The following is a 16,983-nucleotide window of genomic DNA, read 5'->3' as shown; positions in this document are numbered from 1 at the left end:
GTAATACAGTGTTACAGTAATACAGTGTTACAGTTATATAGTAATACAGTGTTACATTAATACAGTAATACAGTGTTACCCTCTGTCCTCAACAGTGATAATGACTTGACTGCATTGCTCACCTTCTAACCTTTAACCCCTCTCCCCTGACCCTTCCCCGCTGACCCTATCCTCAGCATTGATAATGTCCCCGGGTTTACAAGCCGGCCCAAGATTCCCCGCACGCCGGAGAGTGATGCACCAGGCGTGGATCCTCGGAGGGGTCGCGTTGTCCCTCCACTGGCCCCCCAGTTCTCCCAGTCTGAGCCCCAGCAGAGCAGCAGCCGACCTGGATCAGGGGCCTCCGTCACAGTGGGAGGGCCAGGGGGCGGCAGACAGAGTGAGTGTGAACTGTGAAGTCTTAAACATCACAGCTCTCTTTCTGACTCTCTATCTCTGTCTTTATCGCTCTCGCTCGCTCTCTCTCTCTCTCTCTCTCGCTCTCTCGCTCTCTCGCTCTCTCGCTCTCTCTCTCGCTCTCCCCGAGCCATGGTCAAGCCAAACGTTGCCAATAAAAAATACTAAAATCACAATTAATAATGCCTTTAAAAAGACATTGAATAATTACAATCAAATATGAAAATTAAACAACTGTGACTAATGCCACAAACACAACAGAATAGTTACAAGGACTTCAGTTTTAACAGCATTTTACCCTCTCATAAAATGTAGGCGTTACTTTTCACAGAGAAGATGCAGATAGATGTCTTACATGAAATGATCATCCAGATTTGGATGCAGTGTGCCCAAACCATGTCTAAATACGAGGGCGTATAATATTAAGGAAATGTAGACTATGGAGGGTTTTACTCACATCCAAACTTTTTACAGGAGCTGGACAAAGATCCAATGTATAGAGAAAGGAGGATATACTGCTCCCAGATGTAATGGTTTGTAAAAAATCATGTAACCGTCTTACAGATTGCATTTGCACTACAGAAATAGCAGGACGGCTAATGAATTGCATTGCATGCGAGCCATGGACGTTTTCACCATAAATCCGTGAATGGTGAATCCTTCTAATAAGTTTGTTTTGTCATCAAATTAAACAAAAAAACAGGATGTTTTTTAACCTCTCTCGGGGTTGTGGGACGCTAGCATCTCACCTGGCCAACATCCGGTAAAATTTCAGAGCGCCAAATTCAAAAACAGAAATACTCATAGTAAAAATTCAAAAAACATTCAAGGTGTTAATCCAACCGTTGTGTCAGATTTCAAAAAGGCTTTACGGCGAAAGCATACCATGCGATTATCTGAGGACAGCGCCCGGCACACAAAACATTACAAACATTTACCAGCCAAGTAGAGGAGTGACAAAAGTCAGAAATAAAGTTAATCACTTACCTTTGATGGTCTTCATACGGTTGCACTCACAAGACTCCCAGTTACCCAATAAATGTTTGTTTTGTTCGATAAAGTCCCTCTTTATATACAAAAACCTCAGTTTTGTTCAGTAATCCAATGGCTCCAAGGCGGTCACAATAGGCAGACAAAAAAATCCCAAAAGTATCAGTAAAGTTCGTAGAAACATGTCAAACGATGTTTATAATCAATCCTCGGGTTGTTTTTTGTCATAATAATCAATCATATTTCAACAATATTAGCTTTGTCAATATAAAAGAAAAACAAGAAAGGCCCTCGGTCGTGCGCAGTGAACAGCTCTGGGACACTGCAGGGTCCATTCAGAGAGGTCTTACTCTCTCATTTTTCAGAGTACAAGCCTGAAACAATTTCTAAAGACTGTTGACGTCTAGTGGAAGCCATAGGAAGTGCAATTTGAGTCCTAAGTCATTGGATACTGTAAAGGCAGTCAATGGAAAACTACAAACATAAAAAAGTCCCACTTCCTGGATGGATTTTTCGCAGGTTTTCGCCTGCCATATCAGTTCTGTTATACTCACAGACATTATTTTAACAGTTTTGGAATCTTTAGAGTGTTTTCTATTCAAATCTACATCATATTATATGCATATCCTAGCTTCTGGGTCTGAGTAACAGGCAGTTTACTTTGGGCATGCTTTTCATCCGGAGGTGAAAATAGTGCCCCCTACCCTAGTGAGGTTGAACAACAATCTCTCTAAATAGGATGGGGTCAGAAGCATGATATCATAAATAAATAAATGAATAATGCTCTGAGTTTATAAACGCCTAGAGGACACTCTGGCACTCCAGATAACATTACCAAAAACGATATTAGAAGTTGATCAACTTTCAAAGTAGAATCAATCAATCAAATGTATTTATAAAGCCCTTTTTACATCAGCTGATGTAAAGTGCTGTACAGAAACCCCAGCCTAAAAACACCAAACAGCAAGCAATGCAGATGTAGAAGCACGGTGGCTAGGAAAAACTCCCTAGAAAGGCAGAAACCTAGGAAGAAACCTAGAGAGGAACCAGGCTATGAGAGGTGGCCAGTCCTCTTCTGGCTGTGCCGGGTGGAGATTTACCTTCCCATTGTTCCGCAACTATATTGTATCATATACACATTTCTAGTCTCTACTTTTATCCAGCGTAAAAAAAAACTAAGATTTGCTACATCAGCCTGAATTGAGCCAGTTGGTCACATATTGTTATGTTACAGCCTTATCCTAAAATTAATTAAATTGGGGGTTCCATCAGAAGTGGCCACTCAAGGACATTCCCGAAGCTACTCCTGCGTTGTCTCCTGCGTTGTGTGCTTAGGGTCGTTGTCCTGTTGAAAGGTGAACCTTTTTCCCAGTCTGAGGTCCTGAGCCCTCTGGAGCAGGTTTTAATCAAGGATCTCTCTGTACTTTGCTCCGTTCATCTTCCCCTCTATCCTGACTAGTCTCCCAGTCTCTGCCACTGTAAAACATCCCCACAGCATGATGCTGCCACCACCATGCTTCACTGTAGGGATGAGGTCAGGATTCCTCCAGATGTTGATGTTTGGCATTCAGACCAATGAATTCAATCTTGGTTTCATCAGACCAGAGAATCGTGTTTCTCATGTCCTGAGAGTCCTTTAGGTGCATTTGGCAAACTCCAAGCGGGCTGTCATGTGCCTTTTACTAAGGAGTTGCATCCGTCTGGCCACTCTACCATAAAGGCCTGATTGGTGCTGCAGAGATGGTTTTCTTTCTGGAAGGTTCTCCCATCTCCACAGAGGAGCTCTATCAGAGTGACCATCGGGTTCTTGGTCACCTCCCTGACCAAGGCTTTTCTCCCCCGATTGCTCAGTTTGTCCGGGCGGCCAGCTCTAGGAAGAGTCTTGGTGTTTCCAAACGTATTCAATTTAAGAATGATGGAGGCCACTGTGTTCTTGGGGACCTTCAATGCTGCAGACATTTTTTGATTCCCTTCCCTAGATACACAATCCTGTCTCGGAGCTCTACAGATGATTCCTTGGACCTCATGGCTTGGTTTTTGCTCTGACATGCACTGTCAACTGTGGGACCTTATATAGACAGGTGTGTGCTTTTCCAAATCATGTCCAATCAATTGAATTTACCACAGCTGGACTCCAATCAAGTTGTAGAAACATCTCAAGAATGATCAGTGGAAACGGGATGCACCTGAGCTCATACCTAAGGGTCTGAATACTTTTATAGATTTGCAAAAACGTGTTTTCACTTCGTCATTATTGGGTATTGTCTGTAGATTGATGAGGAAAAGCTTATTGAACAGATGCATATCTGTATTCCCAGTCATATGAAATCCATAGATTAGGGCCTCATGAATTTATTTCAATTGACCGATTTCCTTTATATAAACTGTAACTCAGTAAAATCTTTGAAATTGTGGCATGTTGCATTTATATTTTTGCTCAGTGTACATGCCAAGTGGTTAACTAACGTGTGTTTGACAAGAGCACCTCCTTGGTACCCATAACCCCCTGGGAGATGTTGAATGATTTGTACCAGGACTTTCTGGTGTCATTCACTACGGGCATTTTTTTGTACCTCTCATTCGGTGCTGGCTGTTTTAGGCCAAGCTTTTAATTGGTCCTCTTTGGTGGGTGATTTTGTTGTTGTGATCCACCCTAATCACGGGCTACTGTTAACCTGGGTAGACAAGAAGTGGAATGATAACACAAACAGGTCTGTTACCCAGGCTGTTTCCCCAACATTTTGTCATTCTAAGGTAGTGCGCCCCCCCAAAAAAAAGCAGCATCCTGTGCTATAAATGTTACACAGCCAATCACAGGGAAGCGGATTGGGAGAAGAACCTATTGTCTGGCCACGCTGGTCTTTTAGCTGAAGGTCAGGAATCCTACAGTTGCTCCAACACTTAGTGTCTTGTATTGTGTATTTACGAACACTATTCAGTAAATGAATTGTTCAGATCATTTCTGTGGCTGTTGTATAACACTAAGCATGATGTGACAGAATGGATATTTTAGCTCAAAGTATTCTGAACAGAATGGCTCTTTTAACTCAGTGTTGTGGACAGAATGGCTCTTTTAACTTAGTATTCTGAACAGAATGTCTCTTTTAACTCAGTATTCTGAACAGAATGTCTCTTTTAACTCAGTATTCTGAACAGAATGGCTCTTTTAAGCTCAAAGTGTTCTGGACAGAATGGCTCTTTTAAGCTCAAAGTGTTCTGGACAGAATGTCTCTTTTAACTCAGTGTTCTGGACAGAATGTCTCTTTTAACTCAAAGTGTTCTGGACAGAATGGTTCTTTTAACTCAAAGTGTTCTGGACAGAATGTCTCTTTTAACTCAAAGTGTTCTGGACAGAATGGTTCTTTTAACTCAAAGTGGTCTGGACAGAATGTCTCTTAACTCAAAGTGTTCTGGACGGAATAGCTCTTTAAGCTCAAAGTGTTCTGGACAGAATGTCTCTTTTAACTCAGTGTTCTGGACAGAATAGCTATTTTAACTCAGTGTTCTGGACAGAATGTCTCTTTTAACTCAGTGTTCTGGACAGAATGTCTCTTTTAACTCAGTGTTCTGGACAGAATAGCTCTTTTAACTCAGTGTTCTGGACAGAATGTCTCTTTTAACTCAGTGTTCTGGACAGAATGTCTCTTTTAACTCAGTGTTCTGGACAGAATGTCTCTTTTAACTCAGTGTTGTGGACAGAATGTCTCTTTTAACTCAGTGTTCTGGACAGAATGTCTCTTTTAACTCAGTGTTGTGGACAGAATGTCTCTTTTAACTCAGTGTTCTGGACAGAATGTCTCTTTTAACTCAGTGTTGTGGACAGAATAGCTCAAAGGGCAGGCAGACAGGCAGGCCTATTTGTTCCTGTGGTGTGTGTCGTATTATTACACAAGCCATTGTGTCATGCCTCATCTGTCAAAAGCAAAGCCATTTCAAAACTAACAAAACATGACAGCAATATTGGCTTACGCCTTCAAACCACACACTGATCTTATTGCTAGCACAATGGCTAATGTTGGGAAAGCTTTTATTAGACTTTAAAATAAGCCGTATTGACATAATGACTACCAAGTACATCTCATGCTGTCTTCTCAAAGATCAGCGATTGGGTGACGTTTTAGATACTGTGTTAGCTTTATTGCATGCTTCCTGATAAAGCTATGACACGTCTTAATTGAACATAGAGATAATATGGATGGACAGTCTCTTGTTTGCAGTGTGATCTCTTAGTCCCGAGATAACATATTGGGTCTTTTCTCTCTCTCTCTCTCTCTCTCTCTCTCTCTCTCTCTCTCTCTCCTTCACTGTCTTTAATACATTTGGAAGTCATTGTTATGATTCTCTATAGGGGGATGGACCTTCTACACTGTAGTTTAACATGACTCTATAGGGGGATGGACCTTCTACACTGTAGTTTAACATGACTCTATAGGGGGATGGACCTTCTACACTGTAGTTTAACATGACTCTATAGGGGGAGGGACCTTCTACACTGTAGTTTAACATGACTCTATAGGGGGAGGGACCTTCTCCACTGTAGTTTAACATGACTCTATAGGGGGAAGGACCTTCTACACTGTAGTTTAACATGACTCTATAGGGGATGGACCTTCTACACTGTAGTTTAACATGACTCTATAGGGGAGGGACCTTCTACACTGTAGTTTAACATGACTCTATAGGGGAGGGACCTTCTACACTGTAGTTTAACATGACTCTATAGGGGAGGGACCTTCTCCACTGTAGTTTAACATGACTCTATAGGGGGAGGGACCTTCTCCACTGTAGTTTAACATGACTCTATAGGGGGATGGACCTTCTACACTGTAGTTTAACATGACTCTATAGGGGGATGGACCTTCTACACTGTAGTTTAACATGACTCTATAGGGGGATGGACCTTCTACACTGTAGTTTAACATGACTCTATAGGGGGATGGACCTTCTACACTGTAGTTTAACATGACTCTATAGGGGGATGGACCTTCTACACTGTAGTTTAACATGACTCTATAGGGGGATGGACCTTCTACACTGTAGTTTAACATGACTCTATAGGGGGATGGACCTTCTACACTGTAGTTTAACATGACTCTATAGAATGGACCTTCTACACTGTAGTTTAACATGACTCTATAGGGGGAGGGACCTTCTACACTGTAGTTTAACATGACTCTATAGGGGGAGGGACCTTCTACACTGTAGTTTAACATGACTCTATAGGGGGATGGACCTTCTACACTGTAGTTTAACATGACTCTATAGGGGGATGGACCTTCTACACTGTAGTTTATCATGACTCTATAGGGGGATGGACCTTCTACACTGTAGTTTAACATGACTCTATAGGGGGATGGACCTTCTACACTGTAGTTTAACATTACTCTATAGGGGGATGGACCTTCTACACTGTAGTTTAACATGACTCTATATGGGGGAGGGACCTTCTCCACTGTAGTTTAACATGACTCTATAGGGGGATGGACCTTCTACACTGTAGTTTAACATGACTCTATAGGGGGAAGGACCTTCTACACTGTAGTTTAACATGACTCTATAGCAGGATGGACCTTCTACACTGTAGTTTAACATGACTCTATAGGGGGAAGGACCTTCTACACTGTAGTTTAACATGACTCTATAGCAGGATGGACCTTCTACACTGTAGTTTAACATGACTCTATAGGGGGAGGGACCTTCTACACTGTAGTTTAACATGACTCTATAGGGGGATGGACCTTCTACACTGTAGTTTAACATGACTCTATAGGGGGAAGGACCTTCTACACTGTAGTTTAACATGACTCTATAGGGGGAGGGACCTTCTACACTGTAGTTTAACATGACTCTATAGGGGGATGGACCTTCTACACTGTAGTTTAACATGACTCTATAGGGGGAAGGACCTTCTACACTGTAGTTTAACATGACTATAGGGGGATGGACCTTCTACACTGTAGTTTAACATGACTCTATAGGGGGAGGGACCTTCTACACTGTAGTTTAACATGACTCTATAGGGGGAGGGACCTTCTACACTGTAGTTTAACATGACTCTATAGGGGGATGGACCTTCTACACTGTAGTTTAACATGACTCTATAGGGGGATGGACCTTCTACACTGTAGTTTAACATGACTCTATAGGGGGATGGACCTTCTACACTGTAGTTTAACATGACTCTATAGGGGGATGGACCTTCTACACTGTAGTTTAACATGACTCTATAGGGGGAGGGACCTTCTACACTGTAGTTTAACATGACTCTATAGGGGGAAGGACCTTCTACACTGTAGTTTAACATGACTCTATAGGGGGAGGGACCTTCTCCACTGTAGTTTAACATGACTCTATAGGGGGATGGACCTTCTACACTGTAGTTTAACATGACTCTATAGGGGGAAGGACCTTCTACACTGTAGTCTAACATGACTCTATAGGGGGAGGGACCTTCTACACTGTAGTTTAACATGACTCTATAGGGGGAGGGACCTTCTACACTGTAGTTTAACATGACTCTATAGGGGGAAGGACCTTCTACACTGTAGTTTAACATGACTCTATAGGGGGAGGGACCTTCTCCACTGTAGTTTAACATGACTCTATAGGGGGATGGACCTTCTACACTGTAGTTTAACATGACTCTATAGGGGGAAGGACCTTCTACACTGTAGTTTAACATGACTCTATAGGGGGAGGGACCTTCTACACTGTAGTTTAACATGACTCTATAGGGGGAGGGACCTTCTACACTGTAGTTTAACATGACTCTATAGGGGGAAGGACCTTCTACACTGTAGTTTAACATGACTCTATAGGGGGATGGGGATGGACCTTCTACACTGTAGTTTAACATGACTCTATAGGGGGATGGACCTTCTACACTGTAGTTTAACATGACTCTATAGGGGGAGGGACCTTCTACACTGTAGTTTAACATGACTCTATAGGGGGATGGACCTTCTACACTGTAGTTTAACATGACTCTATAGGGTGATGGATCATATGAACTATAGTTTAACTTGGAGTCGTCAGTGGAAGCTAATAATGACCCTATACATCAACATGATGGTTCATTATAAAGCCTGTCTCAGTCAGCCCAGAGATGGAGATCTCACTCGTTGTTTGAGTATGCTCAATTGAAGTAAGCTTCAAAGTGTAATGGACGTGATTGTTCCTGAGTCGTCAGGTAATCAGGAATTCCCGTATTTCGTACATACTCCTTTTGTAATTCATTGAATTGACCTTCCTTAAACCAAACTAGGAGTTTATAAGTTTTAGAGCCAACCTGGTAATGAAGTAACGGCTCAAAATGTTTTGTTGGAGAGAGTGGTCATCAAGGACCAGGTTTATAAGGAAACACTGCTATGACTGACAGAGTTGCTTCAGAAGGTCACTAAGAGGTGTTAGCTAGCCACCCTTGACTGGTCCACCCTGTGATCTGAGCTACAACACTAAGAGGTGTTAGCTAGCCACCCTTGACTGGTCCACCGAGTGATCTGAGCTACAACACTAAGAGGTGTTAGCTAGCCACCCTTGACTGGTCCACCCAGTGATCTGAGCTACAACACTAAGAGGTGTTAGCTAGCCACCCTTGACTGGTCCACCCAGTGATCTGAGCTACAACACTAAGAGGTGTTAGCTAGCCACCCTTGACTGGTCCACCCAGTGATCTGAGCTACAACACTAAGAGGTGTTAGCTAGCCACCCGTGACTGGTCCACCCAGTGATCTGAGCTACAACACTAAGAGGTGTTAGCTAGCCACCCTTGACTGGTCCACCGAGTGATCTGAGCTACAACACTAAGAGGTGTTAGCTAGCCACCCTTGACTGGTCCACCCAGTGATCTGAGCTACAACAGCGAGGGCTGCAACGTTAGTGAGCGGACAGAGACCTGGGTCATATTCCAGGAATCTTGGATTCCTGATCCAAGATGGCGTAGCAGTGCAGACGTGTTTTGTTCATCCTCTTTTGTATTTTTTCGTCTTTTTTTGTATATGTTTCAATTTTATTTTCAATATCTTCTCCATTTTAGTTAAATTATACCTTCCGGTAACCTGCCTCACCCAATGTGTTACGGAACTGCTATTATTTGTAATTTTTAGACCTTATGGCAAGAACCACAGCCATCAGAAGCTAACCAGCTAATTAGCTACAAGCTATTTAGTCATTGTTAGCCGCTGCTAGCGGCCTTTACCTTCTGCACAGCTAGCAAGCACCAACCGAGGTACCCTGTACAGAAGATATCCCTAAGGCCCACCTCCCGGCCTACTCAGTTGTTCACCCAGACTCCACCCAAAGACGGCTAGAAAACACTACTTCACCGGATCCTTGCCGTAAGCTCTGGACCTTGGCACCGGATCACTGCTGCTGCCGAGTGGCTATAGTGGCTAACGCCTCTGTCCTGAAGCTAGCACCCGTTAGCCGTGAGCCAGGCGCATCTCCCGGATAGAAAACTAAATTACTACAACTACAATACCTCCTCTTTCGCCATCTGGCTGGGATCCTTAGTCGACACAGCGCCCCCCGCACCACCACGACAGCTCTGCCGATGAACACTCCATCCGCTGTGCCTTCAACCGGCTTCCGTCGGAGCAGACGCTTCTACTAGCCCCGGGCAATTCCCACCTCCCACACATGCGGTGAGCTCACCCATAATAACCAGCTTATCCAGAGATACAACCACTCTTATCATCACTCAGTGCCTGGGCTTACCTCCGCTGTACCTGCACCCCACCATACCCCTGTCTGCACATTATCCCCTGAATCTATTCTACCACGCCCAGAAATCTGCTCCTTTTATTCTTTGTCCCCAACGCTCTAGGCGACCAATTTTGATAGCCTTTAGCCGTAACCTCATCCTACTCCTCCTCTGTTTCAAAAATTCAGGTGAATAGGAAGGCCACCAAAAATGTCCATACCCAGCTACAACATTTTCTGTCAAGATAGAACTGCCAAAGGGGGAGGAGTTGCAATCTACTGCAGAGAGAGCCTGCAAACTTCTGTCATACTTTCCAGGTCTATACCCAAACAGTTTTAACTTCGAATTTTAAAAATTAACCTCTCCACAAATAAGTCTCTCACTGTTGCCGCCTGCTATCAACCCCCCTTCGCTCCCAGCTGTGCCCTGGACACCATTTGTGAATTGCTCACCCCCCATCTAGCTTCAGAGTTCGTTCTGTTAGGTGACCTAAACTGGGATATGCTTAACACCCCGGCAGTCCTACAATCTAAGCTAGATGCCCTCAATCTCACACAAATCATCAAGGAACCCACCAGGTACAACCCCAAATCCGTTAACACGGGCACCCTCATAGACATTATCCTGATCAACTTGCCCTCCAAATACACCTCCGCTGTTTTCAATCAGGATCTCAGCGATCACTGCCTCATTGTCTGTATCCGCTATGGGTCCGCGGTCAAACTACCACCCCTCATCACTGTCAAACGCTCCCTAAAACACTTCTGCGAGCAGGCCTTTCTAAGCGACGTGGTATCCTGGAAGGATATTGACCTCATCCCATCAGTCGAGGATGCCTGGTCATTCTTTAAAAGTAATTTCCTCACCATCTTAGATAAGCATGCCCCGTTCAAAAAAATGCAAAAATAAAAACAGATATAGCCCTTGGTTCACTCCAGACCAGACTGCCCTCGACCAGCACAAAAACATCCTGTGGCGGACTGCCATAGCATCAAATTATCCCCACGATATGCAACTGTTCAGGGAAGTCAGGAACCAATACACGCAGTCAGTCAGGAAAGCAAAGGTTAGCTTTTTCAAGCAGAAATTCGCATCCTGTAGCTCTAACTCCAAAAGGTTTTGGGACACTGTAAAGTCCATGGAGAACAAGAGCACCTCCTCCCAGCTGCCCACTGCACTGAGGCTAGGTAACACGGTCACCACTGATAAATCCATGATAATCGAACATTTCAATAAGCATTTCTCAACGACTGGCCATGCCTTCCTCCTGGCTACTCCAACCCCGGGCCAAACAGCTCCGCCCCCCCGCATCTACTCGCCCAAGCCTCCCCAGCTTCTCCTTCACACATATCCAGACAGCAGATGTTCTGAAAGAGCTGCAAAACCTGGACAAATCAGCTGGGCTAGACAATCTGGACCCTCTCTTTCTAAAACTATTCGCCGCCATTGTTGCAACCTCTATTACCAGCCTGTTCAACCTCTTTCATATCGCCCGCGGTCATCCCCCTCGCTGCCACGGTCATCCCCCTCTTCAAAGGGGGTGACACTCTAGACCCAAACTGCTATAGACCTATATCTATCCTGCCCTGCCTATCTAAAGTCTTAATTAATAAACAGATCACTGACCATTTCGAATCCCACCGTACCTTCTTCGCTGTGCAATCCGGCTTCCGAGCCGGTCACGGGTGCACCTCAGCCACGCTCAATGTACTAAGGTGGATCAGGGAATCTGCTTTTCTTTATCTTGGCCAGGTCGCAGTTGCAAATGAGAACTTGTTCTCAACTAGCCTACCTGGTTAAATAAAGTGTTAGGGTTATATATATAAATACCTGGTTAAATAAAGGTGAAATTAATTAATTAATTAGTGCAAACCGGGGCAAAATATTTTGCAACATTAAAGAAAACAGCATTTCTTATTGAAGGTAATTCAAATAGTCCCTCCTTTTCAGTACCATTTTCTTCCGTTTGGTGCCTAAAAAACGTGGACTGAAAAACGTGTTATATTGTCGACCTGCAGAGCGCCCCCTGAAGGCAATAACAGATCCCCTGTTGTGTCGCTATGTCGACCAGAGCAGGTGGAAGAATGTGATGATGTGCTTGCATCATACACACACACACACACACACGCTGACCCACTTGCTCATTGATAATCGATGTGATGATGAAATATTACTTAATTTTGCATTCTTTTGATAGTCACTAGTGGTATAGAGTCCCAACCTGGTCTCATAGGCACATATTAAATGTAAATCTGGGGACACTCAAATTAGTATGATATGTCACATTTGGTATGGTTACATAAAAAAGTTTACTTCAGGAAATAGTGAGAATAGGATTGATTGGTCGGAGAACGTGTGAATCAAATCACATTTTATTTGTCACATGCACCGAATACAGTGATATGCTGACTTACAAGCCCTTAACCAACAATGCAGTTTTAACAAAAATAAGTGTTAAGGAAAGAATAAATAAGTGAAATTGTTTAATAAAAATAACAAATAGTTAAAGAGCAGCAGTAAAGTAACAGTAGCAAGGCTATATACAGGGGGTAATGGTACGGGGTAACGGTACGGGGTAACGGTACAAAGGTTGCGTGTTCAAATCTCATCACGGACAATTTTTTGCTAATTAGCAACCTTGCAATTACTTAAAATGTTGGCGAACTCTTCCCCTAACCTTAATCCTTTAATCTAACTCCTAACCTTAACACTAACCGCTAACACCTAGCCTAGCTAATGTTAGTGTTAGCCACCTAGCTAACATATTATACTGTTTTACATTTTTATATTGTACGAATTGCAGTTTGTAATACAGTATATCATACAAAATGGACGATGGACATCCACAAATTAATACATAATTCGGAGTATCTCCCGGTTTTACATTTGATTATTTACCTAAACCCCTCGAGTCGTCAAGGTTGAGAGTTCCCAAATAAGGTCTCAGCGAAAAAGGAAGTTCGGTTGAATTAGTTGTATCCCTGAAAACCGGATACATCCGATTGTTGGTAACTTCGCGACGGGTGATGTATGGGTAACAGGGTTGTTGATGTGTTATGTACAACCAGCTCACCTACTTTTGCACTGTGATTTGACTATTAAGTTGTTCAATTTTTGTTTGGGGAAAAAAAATGTATATTTCAAAAAGGAACCGTTTCACCGTATTAAAACGACAGTTCATGTAACAGTGATGACCAATGAGGGATAGATAGATGTAAATGAATCACTAATCACAGTAAATAAATCATCTTCATAAATGACTGTCAAAGCAACACAATAACTAGGGCTTTACAATGATGAACGGTGAAATGCTGGGTTTAAGTGGGTTAAAATCTTCCTAGATGTCACAGAGGAATATATAAAAATGCAGATTTTTTTTATGTCTTTATTCATTTAACAAAAAATCTGATTTATTGAATTCTCCATCTGGTCTTTATTAAAAAGTACTTCATTTAATATAACAGGCTTTTAAAATTCAATATTGATTCACAATATCTACTTAAAATTTGGAAGGACGCAAAAGGCACTCTTTTTGTGAAATGGCCTTTGTGTGCTGATGAATATGGGAAGTCTTAACCCAATCACACATAAGTTCTAACAATAATGTTGGCTATGATAATGGTCCCAGTATAACCACCTAACCCCTCACTCCTTCCCTCTTGCCACGCCCCCCCTCCCCTCTCTGCTCTCCAGGCAGCCAGTCGTACACAGGAAGTGAAAAGGACCTTTCACCACGGGGCCGCCATATCTCCTGAGGAGCCTCCAGCTTCCTGTAACTCCATCCGCAGGTTGTGATCAGGGTCAGGGCATTAGAGAGGCTAGAGGTCGGTGGAGAGGTGGAGGGAGAGAGAGAGAGGTAAGGAAGGAGGGAGAGGTGGAGGAAGGGGATAGAGAAGGAGGAGGGGTGGAGGAAGGGGGTAGAGAAGGAGGAGGGGTGGAGGGAGAGCGATGGCATAGGAAACAATGTGCAGGATTGTAGCTCGGGGAGTGGCCCCTTTCAAACCTCGGTATAGAACACTTTGGTAACACAACACTGCTCTCAAAATAAGCACAACAACAAATAAGCTTGCAAGCCGCTTGATACACCCTTCCTACCTAACCAGCTGGCCAAGGCTTTCTTCTCTTTACCTATCTCCCTCTTTTAACTCTCTCTCCTGGAGAATAAACACCAAAGTACTCGCTCTCCCATGTCATCTTAAACACATTGGACGTTACATAACCAGCTACTGGACAAAATTCATTCATTCCAAATCTATGGTACGGTGAACATTACCAGCTATAATGTAGTAGCACTATTTGCTAACCAAAGGCTGTGTCTCATCAAAGATGGTTGAAAGGGTTGATCGAGGGTTGATCCTTCCACCATGTTGCTTTTCCGCTTGACTGTTAGGAATTTTAAATGAGTGACCCATTGAGGAAGGAGGAAATTAGAGTATTTATGACTAACACTATGGTTAATGGAGTAGGGCTCCTTTACAGACATCTATTTATGACTAACAATGTGGTGATTACATTGTAAAAAAAAATGTAATCAGTGTCTTATAAAGTCCCTTCCATTTCCGGTGACGAGGTGGTCGTAGTACAGGGTATATGGGTATATAACATGCTCAGGTGAAATAAAGCTGGACTTTGCCACCTTTCCCTTTTCAGTTTAAAAGGTTTTGATTTGAGCTTTGTTTTGACTCGGCCTTCCTAATCCATTTGGAATGTATTCAGTGGCTCAATGACTGATCCTGCCTTCCATCTGAACTTTAATGCTCTCCAGTTAACGCTCTCCTTTTGAGCCTATACTTAAATGCTTAACTAATACTTTCGTAGGAACTACATAAAACAGCTGTAGACAGTATTTTACAACCAACCAATACCCGTCACATTATGGACAAATCTCTCTTTTGTCCAGGAATTAATTTTTCCTTCGTTCTATACGGATGCTCATAAAGAAACCAGGATTGATTTGTTTTTTTTGTCTGTGTGTTTATCGAAATCAAGTTGTTACGCTGGTCTGGATCTTGACTTGTAAAATAGTTTGTAGGTTGCTCAGCTCTTTGAAGGGAAATGTCAACTAAGTGAATATCAGCTTTACTTTGATTTGTTATCGTAATTCACTTTGAATAGCTGCTTTCATTGAACTTTTCATTACGTTAAATTATAGTGTTTACAAGAAAGACACAAAGATGAAGTACTTCTGTCAGACTAGTGTACATTAGACTGTAGATAATCATCTGTCAGGCTAGTGTACATTAGACTGTAGATAATCAATCATCTGTCAGACTAGTGTACATTAGACTGTAGATAATCATCTGTCAGGCTAGTGTACATTAGACTGTGGATAATCATCTGTCAGACTAGTGTACATTAGACTGTAGATAATCATCTGTCAGACTAGTGTACATTAGACTGTAGACAATCATCTGTCAGGCTTGTGTACATTAGACTGTAGATAATCATCTGTCAGACTAGTGTACATTAGACTGTAGATAATCATCTGTCAGGCTAGTGTACATTAGACTGTAGATAATCATCTGTCAGACTAGTGTACATTAGACTGTAGATAATCATCTGTCAGACTAGTGTACATTAGACTGTAGATAATCATCTGTCAGGCTAGTGTACATTAGACTGTAGATAATCATCTGTCAGACTAGTGTACATTAGACTGTAGATAATCATCTGTCAGACTAGTGTACATTAGACTGTAGATAATCATCTGTCAGGCTAGTGTACATTAGACTGTAGATAATCATCTGTCAGACTAGTGTACATTAGACTGTAGATAATCATCTGTCAGACTAGTGTACATTAGACTGTAGATAATCATCTGTCAGGCTAGTGTACATTAGACTGTAGATAATCATCTGTCAGACTAGTGTACATTAGACTGTAGATAATCATCTGTCAGACTAGTGTACATTAGACTGTAGATAATCATCTGTCAGACTAGTGTACATTAGACTGTAGATAATCATCTGTCAGACTAGTGTACATTAGACTGTAGGTAATCATCTGTCAGACTAGTGTACATTAGACTGTAGATAATCATCTGTCAGGCTAGTGTACATTAGACTGTAGATAATCATCTGTCAGGCTAGTGTACATTAGACTGTAGATAATCATCTGTCAGACTAGTGTACATTAGACTGTAGATAATCATCTGTCAGGCTAGTGTACATTAGACTGTAGATAATCATCTGTCAGACTAGTGTACATTAGACTGTAGATAATCATCTGTCAGACTAGTGTACATTAGACTGTAGATAATCATCTGTACATTATGAGGTTTTATTCGCATATAAAATCAATCACAAAACGTAGGCTACTTGAATCCGGGTGACATTTAACAGTTTCACCGATGCTTTACTGTACAGTATTTCTGTAATATGTAGCTGAATTTGTGTGATAATGTATTTTGACACCGTAGCAATGAATTGTCATATCTTTGTATACATGAATTAAATAAACTTTTAAGTGTTATGTATGCTGTCTTACACTTGTAACCGATTTACACCAAGTCCTCCTGAACTAAAGCGTATGTTCAATGGAGATTCTCTATTGAACATACTTCTTAGTCCAGGACTAAGCTTTATCTGTGTCTGGGAAACTGGTCTAAAAACCATAACAAATGATTGCAAACGTGTTTTCTTAAGCATACCTTTCAAGAAATGTTGAAAGGGACACAAGTCTTGCCCCTCATCTCAAACAATGCCATTACCATTGAGAGTTATAGACTCAGTGGCCAGTTTATTAGGTATACCCCCACCCCGTTCACGAAAATGGTTTGCTCCTAAAGACAGTGAGTCACATGGCTGTGTCTTGCTATATAAAGCAAGCAGCCAGACAGGCATCAAGACATTCAGTTACTGTTCTATTTAACGTTAGAATGGGCACAGCGAGTGACC

At 42.3% G+C, this 16,983-nt stretch overlaps 1 protein-coding gene across 6 annotated transcripts in view; it reads left to right on the top strand.

Annotated features, from left to right (window-relative positions):
* Positions 1 to 16,558, top strand: part of LOC118374956 (lisH domain-containing protein ARMC9) — a 102,306-nt gene extending 85,748 nt beyond the window's left edge. For 3 of the 6 annotated variants that reach the window (XM_052475486.1, XM_052475487.1, XM_052475485.1), the window contains 2 exons: positions 177 to 379; positions 13,781 to 16,558. In XM_052475486.1, the coding sequence (XP_052331446.1) occupies positions 177 to 379; positions 13,781 to 13,842 (265 nt within the window). In that variant the 3' untranslated portion in view covers positions 13,843 to 16,558. The remainder of the gene's footprint in view (positions 1 to 176; positions 380 to 13,780) is intronic. The other 3 variants (XR_008075894.1, XR_008075893.1, XR_008075892.1) reach the window with 3 other exon arrangements.
* Positions 16,559 to 16,983: the final 425 nt, after the last annotated feature.

This window comes from Oncorhynchus keta, chromosome 22, assembly GCF_023373465.1.
Source record: "Oncorhynchus keta strain PuntledgeMale-10-30-2019 chromosome 22, Oket_V2, whole genome shotgun sequence".
Taxonomy (NCBI): Eukaryota; Metazoa; Chordata; class Actinopteri; order Salmoniformes; family Salmonidae; genus Oncorhynchus; species Oncorhynchus keta.
Note: the sequence above shows the minus strand (reverse complement) of the source record. Positions and strands in the feature narration are given on the sequence as shown.